This window comes from Nerophis ophidion, linkage group LG15, assembly GCF_033978795.1.
Source record: "Nerophis ophidion isolate RoL-2023_Sa linkage group LG15, RoL_Noph_v1.0, whole genome shotgun sequence".
In the NCBI taxonomy this organism is placed as follows: Eukaryota; Metazoa; Chordata; class Actinopteri; order Syngnathiformes; family Syngnathidae; genus Nerophis; species Nerophis ophidion.
The window spans coordinates 290,121-303,058 of record NC_084625.1 but is presented as its reverse complement, the minus strand read 5'-3'; the positions used below and the strand labels follow the sequence as shown (position 1 = coordinate 303,058).

The following is a 12,938-nucleotide window of genomic DNA, read 5'->3' as shown; positions in this document are numbered from 1 at the left end:
TTGTCATCAATGAACTCACGTCTACCTCTGTGTGCACTTGAAAATGTTGCTGTTTAGTTGTTGTCATCAATGAACTCACGTCTACCTCTGTGTGCACTTGAAAATGTTGCTGTTTAGTTGTTGGGGTGTTGTTGTCATCAATGAACTCACGTCTACCTCTGTGTGCACTTGAAAATGTTGCTGTTTAGTTGTTGTCATCAATGAACTCACGTCTACCTCTGTGTGCACTTGAAAATGTTGCTGTTTAGTTGTTGGAGTGTTGTTGTCATCAATGAACTCACATCTACCTCTATGTGCACTTGAAAATGTTGCTGTTTAGTTGTTGGGGTGTTGTTGTCATCAATGAACTCACGTGTACCTCTGTGTGCACTTGAAAATGTTGCTGTTTAGTTGTTGGGGTGTTGTTGTCATCAATGAACTCACGTCTACCTCTGTGTGCACTTGAAAATGTTGCTGTTTAGTTGTTGGAGTGTTGTTGTCATCAATGAACTCACGTCTACCTCTGTGTGCACTTGAAAATGTTGCTGTTTAGTTGTTGTCATCAATGAACTCACGTCTACCTCTGTGTGCACTTGAAAATGTTGCTGTTTAGTTGTTGGGGTGTTGTTGTCATCAATGAACTCACGTCTACCTCGGTGTGCACTTGAAAATGTTGCTGTTTAGTTGTTGTCATCAATGAACTCACGTCTACCTCTGTGTGCACTTGAAAATGTTGCTGTTTAGTTGTTGGGGTGTTGTTGTCATCAATGAACTCACGTCTACCTCTGTGTGCACTTGAAAATGTTGCTGTTTAGTTGTTGTCATCAATGAACTCACGTCTACCTCTGTGTGCACTTGAAAATGTTGCTGTTTAGTTGTTGTTGTCATCAATGAACTCACGCCTACCTCTGTGTGCACTTGAAAATGTTGCTGTTTAGTTGTTGGAGTGTTGTTGTCATCAATGAACTCACATCTACCTCTGTGTGCACTTGAAAATGTTGCTGTTTAGTTGTTGGGGTGTTGTTGTCATCAATGAACTCACGTCTACCTCTGTGTGCATTTGAAAATGTTGCTGTTTAGTTGTTGGAGTTTAGTTGTCATCAAAAAACTCACGCCTACCTCTGTGTGCACTTGAAAATGTTGCTGTTTAGTTGTTGGGGTGTTGTTGTCATCAATGAACTCACGTCTACCTCTGTGTGCACTTGAAAATGTTGCTGTTTAGTTGTTGGGGTGTTGTTGTCATCAATGAACTCACGTCTACCTCTGTGTGCACTTGAAAATGTTGCTGTTTAGTTGTTGTCATCAATGAACTCACATCTACCTCTGTGTGCACTTGAAAATGTTGCTGTTTAGTTGTTGTCATCAATGAACTCACGTCTACCTCTGTGTGCACTTGAAAATGTTGCTGTTTAGTTGTTGTCATCAATGAACTCACATCTACCTCTGTGTGCACTTGAAAATGTTGCTGTTTAGTTGTTGTCATCAATGAACTCACGTCTACCTCTGTGTGCACTTGAAAATGTTGCTGTTTAGTTGTTGGGGTGTTGTTGTAATCAATGAACTCACGTCTACCTCTGTGTGCACTTGAAAATGTTGCTGTTTAGTTGTTGTCATCAATGAACTCACGTCTACCTCTGTGTGCACTTGAAAATGTTGCTGTTTAGTTGTTGGGGTGTTGTTGTCACCAATGAACTCACGCCTACCCCTATGTGCACTTGAAAATGTTGCTGTTTAGTTGTTGTTGTCATCAATGAACTCACGCCTACCTCTGTGTGCACTTGAAAATGTTGCTGTTTAGTTGTTGGAGTGTTGTTGTCATCAATGAACTCACATCTACCTCTGTGTGCACTTGAAAATGTTGCTGTTTAGTTGTTGGGGTGTTGTTGTCATCAATGAACTCACGTCTACCTCTGTGTGCATTTGAAAATGTTGCTGTTTAGTTGTTGGAGTTTTGTTGTCATCAATGAACTCACGTCTACCTCTGTCTGCACTTGAAAATGTTGCTGTTTAGTTGTTGGGGTGTTGTTGTCATCAATGAACTCACGTCTACCTCTGTGTGCACTTGAAAATGTTGCTGTTTAGTTGTTGGGGTGTTGTTGTCATCAATGAACTCACGTCTACCTCTGTGTGCACTTGAAAATGTTGCTGTTTAGTTGTTGTCATCAATGAACTCACGTCTACCTCTGTGTGCACTTGAAAATGTTGCTGTTTAGTTGTTGTCATCAATGAACTCACGTCTACCTCTGTGTGCACTTGAAAATGTTGCTGTTTAGTTGTTGGGGTGTTGTTGTCATCAATGAACTCACGTCTACCTCTGTGTGCACTTGAAAATGTTGCTGTTTAGTTGTTGTCATCAATGAACTCACGTCTACCTCTGTGTGCACTTGAAAATGTTGCTGTTTAGTTGTTGGAGTGTTGTTGTCATCAATGAACTCACATCTACCTCTATGTGCACTTGAAAATGTTGCTGTTTAGTTGTTGGGGTGTTGTTGTCATCAATGAACTCACGTCTACCTCTGTGTGCACTTGAAAATGTTGCTGTTTAGTTGTTGGGGTGTTGTTGTCATCAATGAACTCACGTCTACCTCTGTGTGCACTTGAAAATGTTGCTGTTTAGTTGTTGGAGTGTTGTTGTCATCAATGAACTCATGTCTACCTCTGTGTGCACTTGAAAATGTTGCTGTTTAGTTGTTGTCATCAATGAACTCACGTCTACCTCTGTGTGCACTTGAAAATGTTGCTGTTTAGTTGTTGGGGTGTTGTTGTCATCAATGAACTCACGTCTACCTCGGTGTGCACTTGAAAATGTTGCTGTTTAGTTGTTGGGGTGTTGTTGTCATCAATGAACTCACGTCTACCTCGGTGTGCACTTGAAAATGTTGCTGTTTAGTTGTTGGGGTGTTGTTGTCATCAATGAACTCACGTCTACCTCTGTGTGCACTTGAAAATGTTGCTGTTTAGTTGTTGGGGTGTTGTTGTCATCAATGAACTCACGTCTACCTCTGTGTGCACTTGAAAATGTTGCTGTTTAGTTGTTGTCATCAATGAACTCACGTCTACCTCTGTGTGCACTTGAAAATGTTGCTGTTTAGTTGTTGGGGTGTTGTTGTCACCAATGAACTCACGTCTACCTCTGTGTGCACTTGAAAATGTTGCTGTTTAGTTGTTGGGGTGTTGTTGTCATCAATGAACTCACGCCTACCTCTGTGTGCACTTGAAAATGTTGCTGTTTAGTTGTTGGAGTGTTGTTGTCATCAATGAACTCACGTCTACCTCTGTCTGCACTTGAAAATGTTGCTGTTTAGTTGTTGGGGTGTTGTTGTCATCAATGAACTCACGTCTACCTCTGTGTGCACTTGAAAATGTTGCTGTTTAGTTGTTGGGGTGTTGTTGTCATCAATGAACTCACGTCTACCTCTGTGTGCACTTGAAAATGTTGCTGTTTAGTTGTTGTCATCAATGAACTCACGTCTACCTCTGTGTGCACTTGAAAATGTTGCTGTTTAGTTGTTGTCATCAATGAACTCACGTCTACCTCTGTGTGCACTTGAAAATGTTGCTGTTTAGTTGTTGGGGTGTTGTTGTCATCAATGAACTCACGTCTACCTCTGTGTGCACTTGAAAATGTTGCTGTTTAGTTGTTGTCATCAATGAACTCACGTCTACCTCTGTGTGCATTTGAAAATGTTGCTGTTTAGTTGTTGGAGTTTTGTTGTCATCAATGAACTCACGCCTACCTCTGTCTGCACTTGAAAATGTTGCTGTTTAGTTGTTGGGGTGTTGTTGTCATCAATGAACTCACGTCTACCTCTGTGTGCACTTGAAAATGTTGCTGTTTAGTTGTTGGGGTGTTGTTGTCATCAATGAACTCACGTCTACCTCTGTGTGCACTTGAAATTGTTGCTGTTTAGTTGTTGTCATCAATGAACTCACGTCTACCTCTGTGTGCACTTGAAAATGTTGCTGTTTAGTTGTTGTCATCAATGAACTCACGTCTACCTCTGTGTGCACTTGAAAATGTTGCTGTTTAGTTGTTGGGGTGTTGTTGTCATCAATGAACTCACGTCTACCTCTGTGTGCACTTGAAAATGTTGCTGTTTAGTTGTTGTCATCAATGAACTCACGTCTACCTCTGTGTGCACTTGAAAATGTTGCTGTTTAGTTGTTGGAGTGTTGTTGTCATCAATGAACTCACATCTACCTCTATGTGCACTTGAAAATGTTGCTGTTTAGTTGTTGGGGTGTTGTTGTCATCAATGAACTCACGTCTACCTCTGTGTGCACTTGAAAATGTTGCTGTTTGGTTGTTGGGGTGTTGTTGTCATCAATGAACTCACGTCTACCTCTGTGTGCACTTGAAAATGTTGCTGTTTTGTTGTTGTCATCAATGAACTCACGTCTACCTCTGTGTGCACTTGAAAATGTTGCTGTTTAGTTGTTGGGGTGTTGTTGTCATCAATGAACTCACGTCTACCTCTGTGTGCACTTGAAAATGTTGCTGTTTAGTTGTTGTCATCAATGAACTCACGTCTACCTCTGTGTGCACTTGAAAATGTTGCTGTTTAGTTGTTGGAGTGTTGTTGTCATCAATGAACTCACGTCTACCTCTGTCTGCACTTGAAAATGTTGCTGTTTAGTTGTTGGGGTGTTGTTGTCATCAATGAACTCACGTCTACCTCTGTGTGCACTTGAAAATGTTGCTGTTTAGTTGTTGTCATCAATGAACTCACGTCTACCTCTGTGTGCACTTGAAAATGTTGCTGTTTAGTTGTTGGAGTGTTGTTGTCATCAATGAACTCACGTCTACCTCTGTCTGCACTTGAAAATGTTGCTGTTTAGTTGTTGGGGTGTTGTTGTCATCAATGAACTCACGTCTACCTCTGTGTGCACTTGAAAATGTTGCTGTTTAGTTTTTGTCATCAATGAACTCACGCCTACCTCTGTGTGCACTTGAAAATGTTGCTGTTTAGTTGTTGGGGTGTTGTTGTCATCAATGAACTCACGTCTACCTCTGTGTGCACTTGAAAATGTTGCTGTTTAGTTGTTGTCATCAATGAACTCACGTCTACCTCTGTGTGCACTTGAAAATGTTGCTGTTTAGTTGTTGGGGTGTTGTTGTCATCAATGAACTCACGTCTACCTCTGTGTGCACTTGAAAATGTTGCTGTTTAGTTGTTGTCATCAATGAACTCACGTCTACCTCTGTGTGCACTTGAAAATGTTGCTGTTTAGTTGTTGGAGTGTTGTTGTCATCAATGAACTCACATCTACCTCTATGTGCACTTGAAAATGTTGCTGTTTAGTTGTTGGGGTGTTGTTGTCATCAATGAACTCACGTCTACCTCTGTGTGCACTTGAAAATGTTGCTGTTTAGTTGTTGTCATCAATGAACTCACGTCTACCTCTGTGTGCACTTGAAAATGTTGCTGTTTAGTTGTTGGGGTGTTGTTGTCATCAATGAACTCACGTCTACCTCTGTGTGCACTTGAAAATGTTGCTGTTTAGTTGTTGGAGTGTTGTTGTCATCAATGAACTCACGTCTACCTCTGTGTGCACTTGAAAATGTTGCTGTTTAGTTGTTGTCATCAATGAACTCACGTCTACCTCTGTGTGCACTTGAAAATGTTGCTGTTTAGTTGTTGGGGTGTTGTTGTCATCAATGAACTCACGTCTACCTCTGTGTGCACTTGAAAATGTTGCTGTTTAGTTTTTGTCATCAATGTACTCACGTCTACCTCTGTGTGCACTTGAAAATGTTGCTGTTTAGTTGTTGGGGTGTTGTTGTCATCAATGAACTCACGTCTACCTCTGTGTGCACTTGAAAATGTTGCTGTTTAGTTTTTGTCATCAATGAACTCACGCCTACCTCTGTGTGCACTTGAAAATGTTGCTGTTTAGTTGTTGGGGTGTTGTTGTCATCAATGAACTCACGTCTACCTCTGTGTGCACTTGAAAATGTTGCTGTTTAGTTGTTGTCATCAATGAACTCACGTCTACCTCTGTGTGCACTTGAAAATGTTGCTGTTTAGTTGTTGGGGTGTTGTTGTCATCAATGAACTCACGTCTACCTCTGTGTGCACTTGAAAATGTTGCTGTTTAGTTGTTGTCATCAATGAACTCACGTCTACCTCTGTGTGCACTTGAAAATGTTGCTGTTTAGTTGTTGGAGTGTTGTTGTCATCAATGAACTCACATCTACCTCTATGTGCACTTGAAAATGTTGCTGTTTAGTTGTTGGGGTGTTGTTGTCATCAATGAACTCACGTCTACCTCTGTGTGCACTTGAAAATGTTGCTGTTTAGTTGTTGTCATCAATGAACTCACGTCTACCTCTGTGTGCACTTGAAAATGTTGCTGTTTAGTTGTTGGGGTGTTGTTGTCATCAATGAACTCACGTCTACCTCTGTGTGCACTTGAAAATGTTGCTGTTTAGTTGTTGTCATCAATGAACTCACGTCTACCTCTGTGTGCACTTGAAAATGTTGCTGTTTAGTTGTTGTCATCAATGAACTCACGTCTACCTCTGTGTGCACTTGAAAATGTTGCTGTTTAGTTGTTGGGGTGTTGTTGTCATCAATGAACTCACATCTACCTCTGTGTGCACTTGAAAATGTTGCTGTTTAGTTGTTGTCATCAATGAACTCACGTCTACCTCTGTGTGCACTTGAAAATGTTGCTGTTTAGTTGTTGGGGTGTTGTTGTCATCAATGAACTCACGTCTACCTCTGTGTGCACTTGAAAACGTTGCTGTTTAGTTGTTGGGGTGTTGTTGTCATCAATGAACTCACGTCTACCTCTGTGTGCACTTGAAAACGTTGCTGTTTAGTTGTTGGGGTGTTGTTGTCATCAATGAACTCACGTCTACCTCTGTGTGCACTTGAAAACGTTGCTGTTTAGTTGTTGGGGTGTTGTTGTCATCAATGAACTCACATCTACCTCTGTGTGCACTTGAAAATGTTGCTGTTTAGTTGTTGGGGTGTTGTTGTCATCAATGAACTCACGTCTACCTCTGTGTGCACTTGAAAACGTTGCTGTTTAGTTGTTGGGGTGTTGTTGTCATCAATGAACTCACGTCTACCTCTGTGTGCACTTGAAAACGTTGCTGTTTAGTTGTTGGGGTGTTGTTGTCATCAATGAACTCACGTCTACCTCTGTGTGCACTTGAAAACGTTGCTGTTTAGTTGTTGGGGTGTTGTTGTCATCAATGAACTCACATCTACCTCTGTGTGCACTTGAAAATGTTGCTGTTTAGTTGTTGTCATCAATGAACTCACGTCTACCTCTGTGTGCACTTGAAAACGTTGCTGTTTAGTTGTTGTCATCAATGAACTCACGTCTACCTCTGTGTGCACTTGAAAATGTTGCTGTTTAGTTGTTGGAGTGTTGTTGTCATCAATGAACTCACGTCTACCTCTGTGTGCACTTGAAAACGTTGCTGTTTAGTTGTTGGGGTGTTGGACTTGCCAGTGTTGTTAGTCCTCTACTGTGTTAGTGCTGACTGAGCAGTCGCTGTGATTCCAACATTGGTTGTGATGCAAAGTCATGTGTTTTGGTTGTTGTAGTTCACTCTTCTCCTCAAAGACATCGTGCAACTGACCAGGGAAAAAACTGCCCGTCTGATTCCCAACGCCATGGTTGTCCGCACCACATCGGAGAGGGTGAGACATGTACAACAACTGCAACTTAATGTTCATTCACGTGTACTTTCCTTGTACTTGTACACACTTGTACACACTTGTACACACTTGTACACACTTGTACACACTTGTACACACAGCTCTTCCTCACTTCCTTCTCAGCGAGAGACAAAAGCTACAAGGAAATCTTCCGGATGTGGCAGAACGCACTGATGGACCAGGTAATATACATCTTGTAGTACTACATGGAGGAATACTACATCTGGTATCACCGCAAAGAATACATTGTACTACATGTAGTATCCCAACAAAGAATACATTGTACTACATGTAGTATCCCAACAAAGAATACATTGTACTACATGTAGTATCCCAACAAAGAATACATTGTACTACATCTGGTATCACCGCAAAGAATACATTGTACTACATGTAGTATCCCAACAAAGAATACATTGTACTACATGTAGTATCCCAACAAAGAATACATTGCACTACATGTAGTATCCCAACAAAGAATACATTGTACTACATGTAGTATCCCAACAAAGAATACATTGTACTACATGTAGTATCCCAACAAAGAATACATTGTACTACATGTAGTATCCCAACAAAGAATACATTGCACTACATGTAGTATCCCAACAAAGAATACATTGTACTACATGTAGTATCCCAACAAAGAATACATTGTACTACATGTAGTATCCCAACAAAGAATACATTGTACTACATGTAGTATCCCAACAAAGAATACATTGCACTACATGTAGTATCCCAACAAAGAATACATTGTACTACATGTAGTATCCCAACAAAGAATACATTGTACTACATGTAGTATCCCAACAAAGAATACATTGTACTACATGTAGTATCCCAACAAAGAATACATTGTACTACATGTAGTATCCCAACAAAGAATACATTGTACTGTATGTAGTATCCCAACAAAGAATACATTGTACTACATGTAGTATCCCAACAAAGAATACATTGTACTACATGTAGTATCCCAACAAAGAATACATTGTACTACATGTAGTATCCCAACAAAGAATACATTGCACTACATGTAGTATCCCAACAAAGAATACATTGTACTACATGTAGTATCCCAACAAAGAATACATTGTACTACATGTAGTATCCCAACAAAGAATACATTGTACTACATGTAGTATCCCAACAAAGAATACATTGCACTACATGTAGTATCCCAACAAAGAATACATTGTACTACATGTAGTATCCCAACAAAGAATACATTGTACTACATGTAGTATCCCAACAAAGAATACATTGTACTACATGTAGTATCCCAACAAAGAATACATTGTACTACATGTAGTATCCCAACAAAGAATACATTGTACTACATGTAGTATCCCAACAAAGAATACATTGTACTGTATGTAGTATCCCAACAAAGAATACATTGTACTACATGTAGTATCCCAACAAAGAATACATTGTACTACATGTAGTATCCCAACAAAGAATACATTGCACTACATGTAGTATCCCAACAAAGAATACATTGTACTACATGTAGTATCCCAACAAAGAATACATTGTACTGTATGTAGTATCCCAACAAAGAATACATTGTACTACATGTAGTATCCCAACAAAGAATACATTGTACTACATGTAGTATCCCAACAAAGAATACATTGTACTACATGTAGTATCCCAACAAAGAATACATTGTACTACATGTAGTATCCCAACAAAGAATACATTGCACTACATGTAGTATCCCAACAAAGAATACATTGTACTACATGTAGTATCCCAACAAAGAATACATTGCACTACATGTAGTATCCCAACAAAGAATACATTGTACTACATGTAGTATCCCAACAAAGAATACATTGTACTACATGTAGTATCCCAACAAAGAATACATTGTACTACATGTAGTATCCCAACAAAGAATACATTGCACTACATGTAGTATCCCAACAAAGTATACATTATACTGTATGTAGTAACACTACATTGTACTACACATAGTATCACAACAAACAATACATTGTACTACATGAAGTAATACTACATTGTACCAAATTATACTATATGTAGTAATACTACATTGTACTACATGTAGTAAGACAACAAAGGCAACATTGTACTACATCAATCAATCAATCAATCAGTCAAAGTATATTTATTTAGCCCAAATCATAAATACCCCTCCACCACCTCAGTGTGAGAGTCCAGTCCATAGTGGATCTAACATAATAGTGAGAGTCCAGTCCATAGTGGATCTAACATAATAGTGAGAGTCCAGTCCATAGTGGATCTAACATAATAGTGAGAGTCCAGTCCATAGTGGATCTAACATAATAGTGAGAGTCCAGTCCATAGTGGATCTAACATAATAGTGAGAGTCCAGTCCATAGTGGATCTAACATAATAGTGAGAGTCCAGTCCATAGTGGATCTAACATAATAGTGAGAGTCCAGTCCATAGTGGATCTAACATAATAGTGAGAGTCCAGTCCATAGTGGATCTAACATAATAGTGTGAGAGTCCAGTCCATAGTGGATCTAACATAATAGTGAGAGTCCAGTCCATAGTGGATCTAACATAATAGTGAGAGTCCAGTCCATAGTGGATCTAACATAATAGTGAGAGTCCAGTCCATAGTGGATCTAACATAATAGTGAGAGTCCAGTCCATAGTGGATCTAACATAATAGTGAGAGTCCAGTTCATAGTGGATCTAACATAATAGTGAGAGTCCAGTCCATAGTGGATCTAACATAATAGTGAGAGTCCAGTCCATAGTGGATCTAACATAATAGTGAGAGTCCAGTCCATAGTGGATCTAACATAATAGTGAGAGTCCAGTCCATAGTGGATCTAACATAATAGTGAGAGTCCAGTCCATAGTGGATCTAACATAATAGTGAGAGTCCAGTCCATAGTGGATCTAACATAATAGTGAGAGTCCAGTCCATAGTGGATCTAACATAATAGTGAGAGTCCAGTCCATAGTGGATCTAACATAATAGTGAGAGTCCAGTCCATAGTGGATCTAACATAATAGTGAGAGTCCAGTCCATAGTGGATCTAACATAATAGTGAGAGTCCAGTCCATAGTGGATCTAACATAATAGTGAGAGTCCAGTCCATAGTGGATCTAACATAATAGTGTGAGAGTCCAGTCCATAGTGGATCTAACATAATAGTGACAGTCCAGTCCATAGTGGATCTAACATAATAGTGACAGTCCAGTCCATAGTGGATCTAACATAATAGTGAGAGTCCAGTCCATAGTGGATCTAACATAATAGTGAGAGTCCAGTCCATAGTGGATCTAACATAATAGTGAGAGTCCAGTCCATAGTGGATCTAACATAATAGTGAGAGTCCAGTCCATAGTGGATCTAACATAATAGTGAGAGTCCAGTCCATAGTGGATCTAACATAATAGTGTGAGAGTCCAGTCCATAGTGGATCCAACATAATAGTGACAGTCCAGTCCATAGTGGATCTAACATAATAGTGAGAGTCCAGTCCATAGTGGATCTAACATAATAGTGAGAGTCCAGTCCATAGTGGATCTAACATAATAGTGAGAGTCCAGTCCATAGTGGATCTAACATAATAGTGTGAGAGTCCAGTCCATAGTGGATCTAACATAATAGTGTGAGAGTCCAGTCCATAGTGGATCTAACATAATAGTGAGAGTCCAGTCCATAGTGGATCTAACATAATAGTGAGAGTCCAGTCCATAGTGGATCGAACATAATAGTGTGAGAGTCCAGTCCATAGTGGATCTAACATAATAGTGAGAGTCCAGTCCATAGTGGATCTAACATAATAGTGAGAGTCCAGTCCATAGTGGATCTAACAAAATAGTGAGAGAGTCCAGTCCATAGTGGATCTAACATAATAGTGAGAGTCCAGTCCATAGTGGATCTAACCTAATAGTGTGAGAGTCCAGTCCATAGTGGATCTAACATAATAGTGAGAGTCCAGTCCATAGTGGATCTAACATAATAGTGTGAGAGTCCAGTCCATAGTGGATCTAAAATAATAGTGTGAGAGTCCAGTCCATAGTGGATCTAACATAATAGTGAGAGTCCAGTCCATAGTGGATCTAACATAATAGTGTGAGAGTCCAGTCCATAGTGGATCTAACATAATAGTGTGAGAGTCCAGTCCATAGTGGATCTAAAATAATAGTGTGAGAGTCCAGTCCATAGTGGATCTAACATAATAGTGAGAGTCCAGTCCATAGTGGATCTAACATAATAGTGAGAGTCCAGTCCATAGTGGATCTAACATAATAGTGAGAGTCCAGTCCATAGTGGATCTAACATAATAGTGAGAGTCCAGTCCATAGTGGATCTAACATAATAGTGTGAGAGTCCAGTCCATAGTGGATCTAACATAACAGTGTGAGAGTCCAGTCCATAGTGGATCTAACATAATAGTGAGAGTCCAGTCCATAGTGGATCTAACATAATAGTGACAGTCCAGTCCATAGTGGATCTAACATAATAGTGTGAGAGTCCAGTCCATAGTGGATCTAACATAATAGTGAGAGTTCAGTCCATAGTGGATCTAACATAATAGTGAGAGTCCAGTCCATAGTGGATCTAACATAATAGTGTGAGAGTCCAGTCCATAGTGGATCTAACATAATAGTGAGAGTTCAGTCCATAGTGGATCTAACATAATAGTGTGAGAGTCCAGTCCATAGTGGATCTAACATAATAGTGAGAGTCCAGTCCATAGTGGATCTAACATAATAGTGACAGTCCAGTCCATAGTGGATCTAACATAATAGTGAGAGTCCAGTCCATAGTGGATCTAACATAATAGTGAGAGTCCAGTCCATAGTGGATCTAACATAATAGTGTGAGAGTCCAGTCCATAGTGGATCTAACATAATAGTGACAGTCCAGTCCATAGTGGATCTAACATAATAGTGAGAGTCCAGTCCATAGTGGATCTAACATAATAGTGAGAGTCCAGTCCATAGTGGATCTAACATAATAGTGAGAGTCCAGTCCATAGTGGATCTAACATAATGGTGAGAGTCCAGTCCATAGTGGATCTAACATAATAGTGAGAGTCCAGTCCATAGTGGATCTAACATAATAGTGTGAGAGTCCAGTCCATAGTGGATCTAACATAATAGTGACAGTCCAGTCCATAGTGGATCTAACATAATAGTGTGAGAGTCCAGTCCATAGTGGATCCAACATAATAGTGAGAGTCCAGTCCATAGTGGATCTAACATAAAAGTGAGAGTCCAGTCCATAGTGGATCTAACATAATAGTGAAAGTCCAGTCC

General features: G+C 39.8%; 1 protein-coding gene across 3 annotated transcripts in view; it reads left to right on the top strand.

Moving 5' to 3' along the window:
* gramd1c (GRAM domain containing 1c) overlaps nucleotides 1-12,938 on the top strand; it is a 61,471-nt gene that overhangs the window by 22,979 nt on the left and 25,554 nt on the right. For 2 of the 3 annotated variants that reach the window (XM_061921156.1, XM_061921157.1), the window contains 2 exons: nucleotides 7,542-7,637; nucleotides 7,779-7,837. In XM_061921156.1, coding sequence (XP_061777140.1) covers nucleotides 7,542-7,637; nucleotides 7,779-7,837 — 155 coding nt within the window. Of the gene's footprint in view, nucleotides 1-7,541; nucleotides 7,638-7,756; nucleotides 7,838-12,938 lie in introns of all 3 variants that reach the window. The other variant, XM_061921155.1, reaches the window with a different exon arrangement.